Below are 17,740 nucleotides of genomic sequence, written 5' to 3'. Positions count from 1 at the left end.
CCTTCTGAAGTAAATTAATGGGTTTCTGTGAGAAAAATATCCATATTTAAAATGTTATAAGGTAAAATATCTAACTTCCGGCAAACTGCCTTCTATATTCAACTTACGAAGAAAATGTAAAGCCTCTTGCAGTTCAAAATTCTTATGTTACCTCTGATGTTATCGTCGCACTAGTTATGCTTTTTCCGTAAGTTGAATATGGAAGGGGGTCTGACAGAAGCTAGATAGAACGTGTTGTGGATACTTTTCTTTCACAAACGCATTCATTGCTTCGCTTGCCATTTATTAGCCCCCCGGAGCCGTGTGGATTACTTTTATAATGAATGGATGCACTTTTTGTGCTCCAAATTTTGGGCTGCCATTTACTACTATTATAAAAAACATTTTTAATATAACTGATTGTATTCGCCAAAAGGAAGAATGTCATATCCACCTAGGATGGCTGGGGGAGTATATCATGGGGTAATCTATCTCTTTAATGTCATTCTGTTTGCAACTACAGTACTTAAACTATTCATTTATAAAACAAAAGATGGTCAAACAAGAGCAGACATAGCAGCATTGTGCTGTATGAAAATGCAGTGTAAAAGACAGTGTGCCAACAAATATGACACCACGCAGGGAAGAAATCAATCAGGTGATGTTTGCATCCCAACAGCCACGGGGGAATAAAGCTTGCTCAGTTTTTGATACACCAGCCTGCAGTGCAATATGACTGTTGCTTGTGAAGACTTTGCAAACCTGCAAACCTGTTTCTGATGGTGACTACGAAAAGCACTATTAGAATTTGATGATAATACTAAAGCAAATCACTATTGTCACTCATACTTATTCATAACTCTAACCCTAAAACTACGGTCACAGTGACATTTCTGTGAAATTTTGCCAGCAAAAAAGTTCCATTTTCAATATATAGCATTGTAAGAAGCATAGCTCACACAGAAGTCACTTTCTGTTGGTTAATGTGCTGAATTTGCAATGAACAGCTTGAACCCATTGTGGAGTCTGCAAGTGGAAATCTTTCGCCTTCATCTCGTTCACATGGATTCCTATTGAAATTACTGGATTTTGCCCATGAAAATTCACTGAACAACGGTAAATGCACCTTAAGTAATAACTTCAGCACACATACCTCATCCTGTTTGCGATTTGAATATGAAGGATTCCTTGAATTGTGCAGCATTTGAAATAAATGTGTACTATTACCTTTCTAAGCAATCACATTTGGAGGAAAATAACCACCCAGAAATTACTTAGCAACCACCCAGAACACCATAGGAACTGAACAATACCAAATAAAACACTCAAAACACCTTAACAGCCATATAAGCAGTCCCTCGCCAATCATCATGAGCAATGAAGTGGCAAGCACCACTTTCTCCACAGAACTTAAAAAGTTAGTTCACCCAAAAAAGAAAAATCGGTCATTAAAGTGTTACTTCAGCGATTAGCATATGGCCTTGTATATCAGTAGAAACCCTGGAGTATATTCAAATGACTGTGCTTTCCCCCCTCATATCCCCCCGAGACAAGAGATTTATGCATTTTATTTCTGGAAAAATTCCTCCTATGGAAATTGACAATATATGCATCATAGGAGGAATGTTTGGCCAAAGGCTAAAGACTACAGCCAGCAGAGGGAGCCATTTCCACATGTTTTGAACCCGCGCATGGGGGATGGAGATTACACTCCGAGCTCAGCTCGCAGCTACAGGCACTCCTTTAAACGGAGCTATGGTCTATGGTGAGCAATGTAAGTCTTTTAACTTCTCAAATAAATTTCTATAAAAGTTAAGCTTGCAAAGGCATGAACTGAAACGCGCCAGACTGAACTCGCGTTGTGAATGTATGCCACGAGTGTAGTCGCAATTACCTCAGCTCTCACCACAAGAGCTCATCAGCTCATTTATCTCACTCCTGCAGTTTGCTCAGTGCTGTGATACTCGCGCGGTGACTCACTCATTATATTGAAAAGGTTCAGTTTTTAATTGTAGTGTCATCTCCCAGTCACAGTAATCAAGTTGGCGGCTTTGGGAATGGCCTCACAGGGCAGTGAAGCATTCTGGGAATTGTGGTCTTTCATCCCCATGAGACAAAAACACATTGTCTGTCTTTTCTTAGTTTAGAAAGCACCAAATTCTAAAATAATTTCTATACTACATTAATGACCCAGTTTAATTACAAATTCATCTTCCCAGAGCTGAAGTACCCCTTTAACCAAACCTTCTTGACCCGTGAGATCAAACAATTGGGAACAACATGAGGGTGAGTAATTAATGACAGAACTTTCATTTTTGGGTGAACTAACCCTTTAAATATGTTATGTTTATGCCATCTGGCTGGTGTCTTCATGGGCAAGGTTTCATTTTAAAATTATTACTCATATTTATTATAAATACAAAGCATGCAAATCTTAAAGTTTTCTGTGGATTTAAAAAAAAAAAAATCTTAAAATTGCTAAATCAATATAAATCATTTCAAGACAAGAAAATTACAATAATAAGACCTAAGAAAAAAAATCTTATCAGTGAGCACCATAACGTTAAAGATCATGGCCATAGAGCTAAAACTAAATCTTTATATCAAAAGTCTGCTCCTTTTTGTGAGACCTGGCAAGAGAACTGAAGGATTTGACGATCATGGCCATAATTGCTGGGAACATTTATGACTTATATCAATTATAGTGGCAAGAATATAATTTGCATCCAGTGTTCATGATGTGCCCTATTCATGTTCTGTGTATTGGAATAGGATTAACCTTGATGAAAATGCATTATGTCGGCACTGCAGAGTGCTTTGAATGGTCTTGCATAAGTCATTTGAAAGGCCAGTCATATTCCGCACTTAAGAGTTAGAGACTATTAAATTATCAAAGACCAGCAAAGCCTTTTCCTCTCCTAAACTACTAGGAATTTTGAACGTAGCTAAATATGGTTTTAAAGCATCATGATAGGCTAAAGAATACAGTACAAAAGAATTGCAGATATGGCTGTATACTGTATTCCACTGTAAGCGAAGGGTGCTAAAAACACCACTGTTATGGATTTGATTTCCAGGAAACACACATAATTGTCTGTTACTCTGCTCTTTTAAAAGAACATTAAAATAACTACTGACCTCTTCGATGGTTATTGAGATGGCAGCTTCAGTATCACCTCAGCTCCTTCAGTGAGAATGAGATGTTCACTGAGAAAGGTCCATGGTGGCAAATATTGCAGATTAAACTTCATATACTGGTCAGCTGGTTACAATCTGTTATAAAGTGGTAGCAGGTTTAAGAGCAGAGGCTTAAAGCTGCACTTCAAAATATTAGTCTCTTTATCGGCATCAGTGGTGGAATCATACAGTTGCAAGTTACTTAAAGATTTATTAGGTCGTGATCGACTTGAAGTGGCGCTGCGCAGACCGACGGGTGTATGACATCAAAGTACAGCGAGGGTGAATCGAAAGCATACTAGAGATGGTCTAATAATTGGGAGATACAAGGGTCTGTGGTTCTACCATTAGAATAAATGTAATAGCTAACTTGGATCACATGTACTTTGATAACCAATCACATCACAGCCTTGACGTCATTGAATTTCATTCAATTTCATTCAACTTGCGCAGAAAGTGTAACTCCTCACATAGTTCAAAACCCTCATCTGACCTCATCATCGCGACAGTTGCCTTTTCTCCGTAAGTTGAATATGGAAGGCGGTCCACCGGAAGCTAGATCTTTTACTTTATAAGGTGTTAGGTATGGATATTTTTCTTACAAAAACCCATCAATTTTATCAAGGCCTTTATTAACCCGCCAGAGGTGGATTGCTTTTATAATGGATGGAAACACTTTTTGGGGCTTCAAATGTTGAGCTGTCATACAGTGGCATCATAATGCTTGTTTATTTTTTTATATAACTTTTTATTTTATATGACGTCAGAAAGAAGAATGTCATATACACCTAGGAAAGCTTGAGGGTGAGTAATTCATGGGGTAATTATAACTTTTGGGTGAACTATCCCTTTAAGAGCAGGCATGTTGAAGATTCGCCTGACTGACGATTCATTAAACGTAATGAAGCCTCTCCTTCATTGACATCCATTACAAAAAGGCCTTTAGTCTCCTTCCCTGTTACTGCATTTCAGCAAAGGTTGCAAGCTTGCCTTCAAATGGCTTTGAGCATACGAAACGTTTGCTCTCTAATTGCTCTCCCGGTACATTGATGTCACAAATGAGTCACTTCGCCACTTCAAGTTGAACACACCTATTGTTTTACATTGGTTTTTGAGTCGACACTGCTCTTCTGCACAAATTAATCTGATTTTATCAAATTAACAATGATTTACTAGCAAGAACGTCCTACAAGATAAAAAATATATGCAATCTGAGCAAGTATAGAATTCCAGCCACGAAAGTAGTCTGACCATCTTTGCTTGGTTTGCTGACATGACTAAAAAATGCAAGGACAAATGACGTAAACACAAAATATCCCACAAAAACATGTCCACTCAAAAAAATGTTTTATTTTGAATGAATTACCCCCAGTTCCTCAATTCATTTTGAATGATTTGCTATTCTACTATATTTCACCATGGCTTAGTGATTTTGGGTAAGGCAAGAACACAATTCTGAAAGTGTTTTTATGTGCTCAATCAATAATGTTATTTGGTTCATTTTTATCCAAAAAGTCTTCAGTAGTGCAGATTTAAAGTCAAGAACTGTGCTGATAAACCTCAAACATAGGATCATGTGACAATGAGAGTAGAAATGTAGATTAGAGACAAATGTAAAGTTTAGCAATTTCTTTATGAGTGTAGCATTTTTCTCTACATACAATAATTCTTTAACACGAGTTAATCTTGTCAGACAAAGAGAGAGAGATGTGATAAGAACAGAAAGAGCAAATATGCAGTCTAGAAATATCACACAGTAGTTTCAATATTTTCAATAATCTCCACAGTGGATTTGGAAGGGGACAGTAGGTTGCATTCATCCTGGTCCCATAGACTTCCCGGACTAGAGTGTCCATCCATGCTAAGTTCATCCTCTTCCTCAGACTCTTCCTCGCAGGATTCTAGATAGTGTCCTCCCAAAGCATTGATCCCTGAGTCCTCTGAGCTGGAGGGCGAAGAGCAGTGGCCCATTTTTGGTCCTTTAACGGTCTCCTCGACTGTTTGCTTGTCTTTAGTGTTCTGTTTCTGTGCTATCAGACAAGCAGGGTTTATCTTAGGCGGGCTAAGAGGGGCCTCTGTGTGAACTGGGGGCCGCTGAACGTAGCACATCTTGCCGTTGATGCGTTTGACAATGTAGTCGTCGATAAACAGTTCGGCAATGTTGCAGTATTTCGGGGACTCGGGACAAGGCGGTGGCAGGAAACAGGGGGAGATGCGAAGGAATCGTTCCGTCAGAGAGATGGACAGATCAATGGTGTCGGTGCAGTCGGATGGAGCGACCGGCACAGGTGTGCTGGGTAGCTGAGCGACATTGGTCATGGGCTGGTACACGTATTTACCTGTACAGACAGATTAAAAAGAGATCATTACCTGAATATCTATCAGAAAACAAACCACATTAATCAGTTTACTAAAATTGTATTGCCTCAGAAAGACTGAAGCAAGTCAAGTCTAACTAAGGCTTTGAGAATATTTAGGTAGCAAAACTTTAAGTATAACTGAAACAAACAAAAAAACAAAAAAATAGAGATATGCATAGACATTAAAACTCACAGGATGCTTCATTATGTTCAGTCTTGCAGTGCACTGCAGTATTAATGGCTGCAGCCTTTGGTCTGAAAGTCATCATCATTTACAAATAAATCTATTTTGTTTTCATTAAAGCATGCACATCAGTATCTCACATGGAGAGAGTTATCCAAAAACCTGTGGCGTCCAACTACATGCTAATGAAAGCTACTGCCACACCAGTTTAGTTCATCTTAAGAGATAAAATCTAAAATAGTCAAGTGTAATTCATTGAAACATTTCATTATGCACATATAATGAGAGAAAAAAAATGAACAAATGAATGATACAAATAGAAGGTTATGCTGTAATCCAAAGGTTGTATTACAGTCTAGCAATACTACTTTCACAGAATGAATGAACGCTTATTCTACACATTATAGCATTACATTTTTTTTTTTTTATAGTCCATGTTAGTTAATGTTTCTTGAGTTTTACATGATCATTTCCCACCCTTGCTTTGGTCCTTTGTTACTGTAGCTTTAAAGGTAGGGTAGGTAGGAATGATCTAAACACTTTTGTCCAAATTTGTTTAAACTTTCTTTATATGGCAATGCATAATTAAAATGTAAGTACTCTGAAAAAGAGAGAATAAAAATCAAGTGACTCTAGACTTTTTAATCTGCAATAAACACCGCTCATTATTTTTATTCGGGACGAAACAAATGATTGGCTTGGGCGACTGTCACTCTCTCTTGCTACCATGGCAACCACCGCTTTTGCTACAGGTTTTGCCCACACATGCACGCACCCCTAGGAAGAGCAAAAGCATTCAAAATGCGTGGTGCCGGGTTTTGCAGTCAGCGAAGGCAAACAATGCAAAAAAAAAAAAGGAAGACAGTAGGCCTACATGTAAAGGCAATGCACAAGAAGTCTTTGGATAAACAAAAAAATAAAACATGAGTAAATATCAGCGTGGCTTTCCAACGATGTTGAGAACTGAGGGACCTAAAGTGGCTGAAAAACGACTCATTGCTGGCTGTATTTCTGCTGGACAGGTAATCTTTTATTTTGATTATACATTTTTTTCGGTTTATGTTTTCATGAAGCATGTATCAAGAGCACATGAAGCTGCCTAATATAGCTAACATAACATTACTTAGCATAAAGTTACAATATTATACACTTAGCCATTAGTAGAGATGATAAATACTCAATATGTTTAGCTCAAGTTGATTGTTGTCGTGTTGAATTTCGCAAAATTCAACTTAAGATAACAAAATGCATGTGTAAAAGCTAGTACACCGCATCCAGGAACTTATTTTAGAACTAAGTTAGCTTTAGCTACTACTAATCAACAATGCTTTCATCATGGAAACTCTTACATGCAAAACTCTGTATATGTTATGAATCTTACACGAAATTCATCTTCATCAGAGTATAACTGATGTTATGGGGGGGGGGGGGGGGGAGATATCAATGCTACCCGTTTTTAGCTTTGCCTTATAAATATAACGTGCTCGTTACCAAATTAAACAAAAATATATTTTAAACTTTACCAGTACTAAAAGACATCTTATTTGTTTATATTCATACTGATAAAGTTAGATGTTTTATTACATGTGATTGCTCCTCTCACGTTAATAATGCGTCTTCCAGCTGAGCGGTCGGTGAGGCACGTTCATGTATTCTGGGGCGTGGCTTTGGAAAGAGCCCAGAAGGGTGAATGGAAATAATGAGCTGTCTTTAAAACAGTCTTGAGAGGTCTACAGACACTCAAATTTTATACTTTCTTTTTTGGAGTACTTACATTTTAATTATGTATTGATATATAATGAACGTGTAAACAAATTTGGAAAAAAAGCCAATTCTTACCTATCCTACCTTTAATACTTCTATAAATGACCTCTGTTATGATTGGTTAACCTTTTTGCATATTAAATGAGTAACAGTGGCACTGCCAAGATACTGAATTTCGAATAGGCTTTGATATGTACACCTGGGTGTTTCTTATTTACTTTTTATCAAAGGGCATTCATGTCAAATACTTCAAATTATCAAATATGTGAAATAAATTACTGATCTGTTGGTTGTATGACTGTTAATTATAAAAACAAATCAACATGAAATACAAAAATACAAATGTACAGTAAATGTACAGTACAAATGTACAGCAAATACACAAATGTGCAATCATATCATATAGAATAAACGCTTTGTTTGAATACTTTTACGTAATTGGATGTCCTCTGGTTATATTAATGCTGCAGTCCGTAACTTTTTGCGCTGTAGCGGTTAAACAGAACTGCATGTGTCTTGTGGAAGAACATTGAAGCCGGAGCTACTTCTCTCTGTTTATGTCTATGGCGAGTCATGCAGTGACTGTGCTCCTCCACAGCGGTTCCTACCAGTCTGGTCTGAAATAGTCCCAATATAAACACTTATTATAAGGTTGCCATAATGATTCAGAGTAAAAATAAAATAAAAATAAAAACGGTTTGGAAAATGGATTTATATTGTACATTCTAATTATATAATTTTTTGCAAATCTTCACCACAAAAAAGTTACGTTATATTATATTATATAGCTTACTATTGTTTACCACCACAGTACTTTTTAATAGAATCTTTGTTCAAAACTTTAGATTTGGAAGTTTTCTTCACATTTTAAGCCAATCTGAGTTGAGAAAAAATATAATATAATAATAATATAATATACATAATAATATAAATATATAAAAATAATAATTTACCAAACCCTACCGTACGTATTAGCTCTTCATTTCACAACATGTACTGTAATACAGAACTGATCTGCCAGCCATAGGTCACTATATGGGTCTGCAGACAGTAAACCAACTAGCTCTAGAATTATTGAAATACACCACATGTCAAATAAAACATGCTTTCAAGGTTGTACTGATAACAATATGGAAGTTTTATCTGTTTTATTCATAATATGTTTAAATAAAATTCACTACATGGGCATTTTTGACCACACATTTTTTAAATATAAAGCATTTTTGTTTTTCGCCATGCCATTATATTTAAATCCATACCCGTCCCCAAAGTAAATGTGGCCATGGTTTTAATATGATGATATCTGATCTAACTCTCATTTGCTCTGTTAAAACACTATATTTCAAAATGAAAATCTTGTTTTCCATGAAAGATCCTCTTTGAATTGTACTCTAAATATACTGATTAGAATCTGAGATAGCATTATCAAAAGTTTGATCAAGGACAAAGGATTTTTTTTGTCCCATTTGTGATTTAATGTTTCAGATGGGAGCTCACGCTCCTCCTTTGTTGAAAAATGCAAAATGAAAAAGACCATACAGCTCGTTTCCTTTTTGTTCCATACATCTGGCAGAATGTAGTCAGGGTGTGATCAGGACATCTATGACAACACTAATCCCTTGTTATCTAAAGCCCAGATCCACATCCACACACTCGCTCATGGCCTTTGACAGGAAGTCTCTTGTTTCATCTCTCTGTCTAAAGGTCTTTCTAACATGCACCCTCCGTCTTTTTCTTTTTCAAAAGCATCTCCTGAATTAAACAGGAGTCAGCTGTACAGAGATAAAATATGACAGTATAACTCTCCATCTCATTTACTACCCCAGAACGGATTTACACTGGGCACATAAGACAGCAACTGTCAAATAGCTTGTGTTCGGTGCTGTAAACAGATGACTATTCCAGGTTTTAAATAACTAAAAGTAGCGACACAAGTAACTAAACTACATTTTAAAACAGCATGAGAGTAGCTTTTCAAGTAAAAACTTAAATGACTCTCTCATATCAAGCACAGGGAAGTTTGATTGTTTTTGTGAATATATTCATTCAGATTTAAACGGTTCAAAAAAGATTGCCAATTCATTTGTGTTGCATTTTATCTCCTTTTTTGTACTTATATACAAAATAATATATACTGTAATCAATTAATGCACTATATCTGGGATAGTGTAAATGAAACCGATACTTCTACTAATACAGAGAATTATTAATATATACAAATAAATAAATAAATAACTGGACATAGTTATAAGTAATAGTAAAGTTATATAAGCAAATTACTGCAGCCCTGAGATTTGATATTATTCCTGTAATAAATTCTCGATTGGAACTTAATAAACATATCCAGCCAAGAAAAGCAAAGATAACGAAAGAAACACAAAAGCAAAACAAACTCATTACATTCTAAGGAGTTCCAAATATGTCCCGGGAAGAGAGCAAACGAAGGAATTGCAGGGGGCGCCGTGTCTGTCGACTGTCTCAGAACACAATTACTACACTTTTCTCATGTGCAATCAACAATAGAGGTTCCACTTGTATGGTTTGGCATTCATTTACAGACTTCTGTCGGTTCTTTGTTTTATAAATCTGTTGGACAAGGACCGGATCTCCAAGCCAGAACAGAGCTCAGAGAGGAAATCACTGTTTGACAGCTGGAGCTGCAGGCACAGAGCCAGAAAACAGGAGGCTTCCTTCTCGACGTTTCACACATGGCCACATAACTTCACTAAGCAGCACGTACACGCCTGGAGCGCACACGCCACTCTCACAGCTTCTGCTCTCTCACCGCAGCCTTGCATTTGCTCAGAGTACGACTGGATACTGTCAAACCCAAACACAGCACAGCAAAGCTGTTGGTATCAAGTGCGGTGCTGTGCAGGAGAAATATTAATAAATCATCACAATGTACACCATAACACAGCGGTGTGTCCCCTTGGGGCTCTCATTGCACCAAAAGAAGAGTTAAGACAACAACACAATAAAGATTGTTTTTCTAGAATGGAAACAGAATATTGTATTCAATAGATTTTTTTTACACTTTTTTTATTTAGCAGTAACTATCTGGTGGGGTCAGTAAGATAAAAAAAATTGTACAAAAAATGTCTGATGCTCACCAAGGATTTTATCAAAAATACAGTTACAGAGTTAGTCAAAGTGTCCCGTTCACGCGCCGTGATCTCCCCGCCCTCCTTGTGGGATTCAAACAAACATATGACTCAGATCTGAGGAGAAGGTAAAAAGGTGTTCTCCCAGATTTATTTTTAGGATGCAATATATATAGGAAAAAGAGAAGAGCCGTATTATGGATTCAACCAATGAGAGAACGATTACATCACATATACATCTCATGTTATGGGGACATGCTACAGGTGGTACTTGCATTATATAGACCACATCTGGTAATCATTATATCAACCAGGAGAACATTAGGATCCTGCTGTCCCCCTTCCAAGAATAAGGACCATGAGACCCTCTCACCAGACAAACCTAGTAACCCTCTGACAGGAGAAACATATGTGGGGAGGGGATATGCTTCACTTAAAGAAAGAGAGAGAAACGGAGAAGACAAAGGGAAAAAGGCAGGCCACACTTATATTTGTGTGATGAAATGATAAGGATAATAAAGGTGATTACTTAAAGGGCCAATGCTGAGATGTACATAAAAACCTGTCATACAGTAAAGTAATATTGTTAAATATTATTACAATTAAAAAAAAAATAGGTTTATATTTGAAAATATCTGAAAATATAATGTATTCCTGTGATGGTAAAGTTGGATTTTCAGCATCATTACTTCAGTCTTTTAATATGCTGATCTGCTGCTCAAAAGCATTTATTATTATTATAAATGTTGAAAACAGTTGTGCTGCTTAATAGAATAGAGCATTTAAAGGAATAGTATTTATTTGAATAGTATTAGTATTTTTATCAAATGAATGTCTCCTTGCTGAATAAAAGCATTAATTTCTTTTAGAAAAATGTTACTGACACCAAACTTAAAAAAACTAAAAGTAGCGACACAACTAACTAAACTATATTTGAAAACAGCAGGAGAGTGGCTTTTCAAGTTAAAAGTTAAATGACTCTCTCATATTACAAGTATAGTTCACCTGAAAATTCTGTCATCATTTATTCCCCCAGAAAGGAAGATATTTTGAAGAATATGGATTAAAATACTATGGAAGTCAATGGAGTCCATCAAATGTTTGGTTACCAACATTCTTCAAAATATCTTCTTCTTCAGCAGAAGAAAGAAATTCATACAGGTTTGGAACAACTTGAGGATGAGTAAATGATGACAACATTTTTATTTTTTGTGTGAACTATCCCTTTAAGTGTACATTTACACTAAAGCAAAAGATCTGTAGATCTGTCATAAAATCGAAAGAGCTTAATCTAATAATGAGCCAGTATGGAATCATGAATAGCAGTCACCATGCTAGGTGTCATTTCAAAAGTCTTAGGGCCCTATCATACACCTGGCGCAATGCAACGCTATGCCCGACACAAGTGTTTTAGCTAGTTTAATTTTCACTTCCAGCGCCATGTCGTTTAAAAAGCAAATGCATTCGCACCTGTCAGTGCGTCCATGGACGTGCTGGTCCTAAAACGAGGTGTGTTCAGGCGCATCGTTGGCGTGTTGCTATTTTGAGGCACTTGAAAACGACTGCACCATTGACCAACAAAAACCTGGTCTAAAGTCAATAGCGCAGTATTTTTATGTTATTTAAAGGGAAAGTTCACTTTAAAATGAAAATTCTGTCATCCTTTACTCACCCTCAAGTTGTTTCAAACCTGTATGAATTTCTTTTTTCAGCTGAACACAAGAGAAGATATTTTGAAGAATGTCAGTAACCAAACAATTAACTGGAGCCATTGACTTCCATAATATTTTTTTTCCTACTATGGAAGTCAATGGCTGAGTAAAGGCAAGGGTGAGTAAAGGATGACAGAATTTTCATTTTAAAGTGAACAATCCCTTTAACGGACACGGACACTCTGCTTATTACACACACAGCAACACGTAGCAGCACACAATTTTTTTTTTAAATATAAAAAATAAAATGATTACTCTGTGGAGAAGCGCTCCGTGTTTCCGATCGCAAATAGCGAATCCGTCATTGGTCCAAGTGCAACTGGCTTTTAAAGGGAATGGGAGAAGAGACTGATTGGTTTATTACACGTTACACCCAAAACACACTAATGACTCATTACAAGACTAGGTACAACTTTTGGAAGCTGACCATTTTAGTAGTTAAACTAGCACGAATACTAAGCGTATTCTTGGACGCCATGAGCCCTGTGCTTCAGACCATTAAAATAGGGCCCTTAGTTTCTACAGTTACGCAACAAAGCTCCAGGATTTCCTTCCATGAATTATTTAACAGATCCGCCAAACAATACATATCAGGGTGAGCATGTTGTATTTGTAATTTTATGCTACATTTAGTGTTTATAACAATGAAGCGCCAGTCAGTAGTTCTCACAGGACAAGTGTGCTGGCTGATAAACCACGAGCATGCATTAACATAATGCTCTGTCTCTATTGCAATAATGGCAGATTATAGCTGCCATCATGTGCACACACTGATAAAGGACATACACAAATTTAAGTGTCTACCACCATTCTGCAATCCAAATTCATTATTTTGCGACTTCAAATCTCACAATGTGGATGTATGTGCTAATTCAAATGATTAAAAATGCAAGCAAACAACGATGAACTGCATAACTGCATTTGTAGACCAGTATTACATTAGAATATGTTGAATAAAGACATGTTTTAATGATCAAATAAATAAATTAAGTAACCACATTTGTTAGGTATAACTAATCACAAACATGGCCAGTAGCTGAACAAGGAAAAGGATGGGATTAATCAAAAATAGAGGAAATCAAAAAACTTCTGTGAAGGCCAGTGAGGATAATATACTTTTATCATTTGTTGGACGGACTTAATAAAGTTCAGTTCCCTTGGCAAAGGTGTCATGAGAGGGTATTAAATACGGTTTGATCTGTTCACTCCGTTCTAAAGGGCTCGTACTGACATTTACCTCCCTTAAAACACAATGAAAGCTTTTACAATCACTTGGGACCTGAGCTAGACAGAGTGACGTGAACTACTGGAGGAAGTGAACATCCTGCTATGGAGCAGAGCAGACGCTTCCTGTGTGTATACGCTGATGACTGGTGGATTCAGGGTCATGGTCAGCTAACAACTGGAGAATATAGAGGTGACGCCAAGGTTCAGGAAACTTTGATAAAGTCAGCTAAGGGTTTAACTCTCACAATGCATTTGCTGGTGGGATATTCCCGGGGAGATCTACACATCTCGCTAAATAAGAAATGCTTAAACTTGTGCTCAGGTACAGCTGAAGTTACAGATGACAACACAAGCTCATAAATGTTTCCAAAACAGCTGTGACAATAAATAAGATCAACAGATTGCGTGATCATACACAAAGTATAGTGTTGTTAAAATAAATGTCATATTTGTAACCTAACGCACCCTTAGAAAAAACGGTTCAATGGGATTCTATAGCGATCTTGACTCAATTTTAAAGAACCTTCTATGGCAAAAAAGTACTATGTAAGGAGAAATGTCTTAAAAGCTTGCGTAATTCTTTCATGTTTAATGGATTATTTCATTTTTTTCATAAAAGTTTATTAAAATAAAAAATGAATTAACCCCTAAATGCATTAATGTTTCACCAATCATTATTACACATTCAGGTCTTTAGTGCCCCAAATCTCTAATATGTAACACGGCTGGATATCTAGCAGTCACGATAATATAAAACTCTCCTGATATTAGAATAACAGTTACAGACGTATAAAGTAAAGCACCTTTTTGAGCTCGTACAGGTTCAGTTTGAGCAGATGTTTTTTATACCATCATCATCTGTCCTCGTCAGAGCTCATTTCCCAGTACATTCACCATCTGGCTCATCAATCTCAAACATATTCTCAAAACTATCATTTTCAACATCTTCAAGATCAATATTTTGATCGCTGCCAGCTCCTACCCCAGATCCGCCATCAAGTGACAGCGACACTAATATCAGATAGCGTTTCAGAACTTGTGCTGTAAATCGCTGAGCCATTTCAAGTTTTGCTGATGATGCGTCCTATTCTTTTGTTTTTTGCCTGCGGTAACTATGAGTGAAACGTCACTTCCTCATTGTGTATCGGGCATTGCCACCTTGTGGAATGAAGGTGAAATGCACTTCAATTATCAAAGATTCAATTATTGTTGTGCAGAAAAAAATATACTTACACTGTCACACACCTCGGGTCGAGTGACCCTATGCAAATTTTCACAGATAATAAATGGGAAAACAGGCATTCTTATATTTTTATTTTATTATAAATTGATTGAGAAATACTAAGAAGGATGATGTCTAATTTTAAAAAATGAATGAGGCGGAGCTAAATAAAAATGAAGCACCTGACAGAACCCATTAAGGTTTAATATAGAGACTTTTCTTCTAAGAGTGTAGATTCATATAAATAGTAAAGAAAATGGAAAATGATGCATGTATTTATCACATAACCTTTTTTCCACAAGATGATTGACTACAATCCTTTCAGCTATATAGAATATTTGGGCAGTGACCTTTAATCATACTGTCAGCGGCACTATTGTGTGAAGTCATTTTAGTAGTAATGTCATAATGTATTTAGAATAGAATAGAATAGAATAGAATAGAATAGAATAGAATAGAATAGAATGTATTTGCATGTTGGAAGTTGGCAACTTACAGTGACACCAGCCTAAATGGCAGCACCAGTGCAGTTTGAAACACTTTCCATGGCTGTGTGTCGCGCAGATGGACAGTCCATCACAGGGGAGAAAGTCCGGTCTGCCTGCACAGCTTTTGGCCAGAGCTTGTGCTTCATCTAACTTATCACTCTTCAAAGCCTTCTGCACTCCGGTGTAAGCCATGGTTACTGTAAGAGAAGAGGCATTGAATGAAGATGCAATCGCCAGAGTCATCTACTGATTTAATACACATTACAAATAAGGAGGTTTCAGTCTAAAACAATATGAGCTATTAGAGGAAAATATTTTTTTTTTAGGTCAGACTTTAAGGTTTACGACAGGTTTTTAATCATAGATTTTATATAGCCTATTATATAATATTATCATGTAATACATGAACCATCATTTGTGTTATGTAAAATATTACTGTATTAAAAAAAGATGAACAGCAGAGTGCTAGTCTCAAATAATACGAGCTATAAAAGTATTTAGAATTTGGATTTGCTTACCTGATTCAGGTTCGATCACTTACAGCTGATGATATCCTACCATCACACAACATCTGCATTAAACTTCCCACAACATCTGCATTAAGATCCCTGAAGTCGTACTGAATATGAAGAATGACAGTTTTCCATATTAAACTGAAATGGCTTTCGAAGAGGATAATCCTTCAAAGACTTCCATAGAAACAGAACAGTTAAAATAACGCAATCTGCCAGATCCGTATAGAGGAAGGAATCACGCATGTAAAAGGGTCCCGGGGCGTTCGCTATTTAAAGAGAAAAAAAGCTCAGCAAAGCAGCGCTGATCGAAACTTATGTGAAACATGAGCCCGGCTCCTCGTATTGCGGTCGCTGTGGATGCTGCTGCGGGACTGAGAACTGCTCGCATGCTGACGGAAAATATAATGCACGCTAGCTGCTGCTGTGACAGCATTTGGCCAGCAGACGGCGCTCAGGGGCATTACATAGCTTTTCTCATTTAGCCTACTGTACATGATTTTTGGTACAAGAGGAAACCCTTTAGAAAAATTTTCTAAAATATAATCTATTATTGTTCTAGTGGGAAAAAAGCCAAATACATTTGACTGTTATTCTTAGATTATTTAACCGAGGGGTAATTTGCAATTTTATAAAAAAAAGGTCTGATTTTGGCCGACTGAAAGACATTTTGAATTGCTGATTTTGAACCCCCCCCCCCCCCCGAAACAATGTATAAAGATGACCTTGCTCAAAAGTTTAAATACCCTTTATTCTTAATACCGTGTCCTTTTTTATCCACAGTTGTTTGTTTGTTTGTTGTTATTTTGGGGGGAGGTCTTGGGTTCTTGTGACGGTTGTTCTTGAGTCCCTTGTTTGTCCTGAGCAGTTAAACTGCCCAGTGCTATTTTGAAAAATCCTATAGGTTCTGCAAATTCTTCAGTTTTCCAGCATTTTTTGCATATTAGAACCCTCTCCCGAAGTGACTGTATGATTTTGAGATCCATCTTTTTACACTGAGGACAATTGAAGGACCCAAACACAGCTAAAACAAGGCTCAAACAATCACTGATGCTCCAGAATTAAACACTATGCATTAAGAGCTGGGGTCAAAACATTTGAACAGGATAAAAATGTCAAAACAAAATTGTTTAAATATCAACTTCTTTTTCCATATACTCTATGTACTGCCCTTCAGAAGCAACCTAAGATGCTTACATTTGTCCCCGGAAGACAATTAGTTACAATTTACCTTGTTCTTCAAATTCAAAAAGTATTCACTCCTGGCTCGTAAATCACTGTGTTCTCCTTCTGGAGCATCAGTTAATGTTTGAACCTTTTTTTCCCTCTTTTTTTTTAAAGTGCAGATTCTGCATCTTGGTCATAGTTCAGAAGCATGAGTTTAGTGGCGTTTAATTAAACGGCCTCGAAAATATTTGGGTAGCAGCACAGATGCAATAGCAATTAACTTATCCCTAGCAGCAAAGCCCAAATCACATCATACACTACACCTAGCAGACCTTCTATTCCACATAGATCATCAAAGCCAAATTAATTAAAAGTTTTTCTCAAACTGAATGCACAGCCATATAAATAATAATAATAATAATTAAACTAAATAGCTAGTTCATAATATAAACACGACTGTTCAAAAGTGTGGGCAATTATATTTAATTGATAGTTGACAGACATTTCTTTTCATCAGAGACTCCTAAAAAATCACGTTTCCTCAAAAATATTAAGCAATTTTCAGCACTGATAATAATAATAATAATACATGTTTGTTGAGCACCATTTCAGTATATTAGAATTCTGAAGGATCATGTGACACTAAAGACACAAATGCGGCATGAGATCAGAGCTGTACAAAAATGAAACAAGATAATAAGCCACAATACTAACAGGTATTCACAACTACAGCCCTTTCTGCCAAAACTATAGATGTCTGCTTCTAAAAAGTACAAAAAAACACGGACACAGCCACAGGACATTAACACCAATTTAGGGAGAAATAATACGCCGATAACACAGA

At 36.7% G+C, this 17,740-nt stretch overlaps 1 protein-coding gene across 1 annotated transcript; it reads right to left on the bottom strand.

Moving 5' to 3' along the window:
* Positions 1-4,770: 4,770 nt before the first annotated feature.
* zgc:162707 (UPF0524 protein C3orf70 homolog B) lies at positions 4,771-16,371 on the bottom strand. Its single transcript, XM_067443570.1, has 3 exons — positions 15,736-16,371; positions 15,226-15,414; positions 4,771-5,495 (listed from the first exon to the last, which is right to left on the bottom strand). The coding sequence occupies exons 2-3, from the start codon at positions 15,407-15,409 to the stop codon at positions 4,906-4,908; spliced, it is 774 nt and encodes a 257-aa protein (XP_067299671.1). The 5' UTR covers positions 15,410-15,414; positions 15,736-16,371; the 3' UTR covers positions 4,771-4,905.
* Between the last annotated feature and the right edge of the window lie 1,369 nt (positions 16,372-17,740).

This window comes from Pseudorasbora parva, chromosome 5 (genome assembly GCF_024679245.1).
Source record: "Pseudorasbora parva isolate DD20220531a chromosome 5, ASM2467924v1, whole genome shotgun sequence".
Taxonomy (NCBI): domain Eukaryota; kingdom Metazoa; phylum Chordata; class Actinopteri; order Cypriniformes; family Gobionidae; genus Pseudorasbora; species Pseudorasbora parva.
The sequence above is the reverse complement of the archived record's forward strand: the minus strand, read 5'-3'. Positions and strand labels throughout refer to the sequence as shown.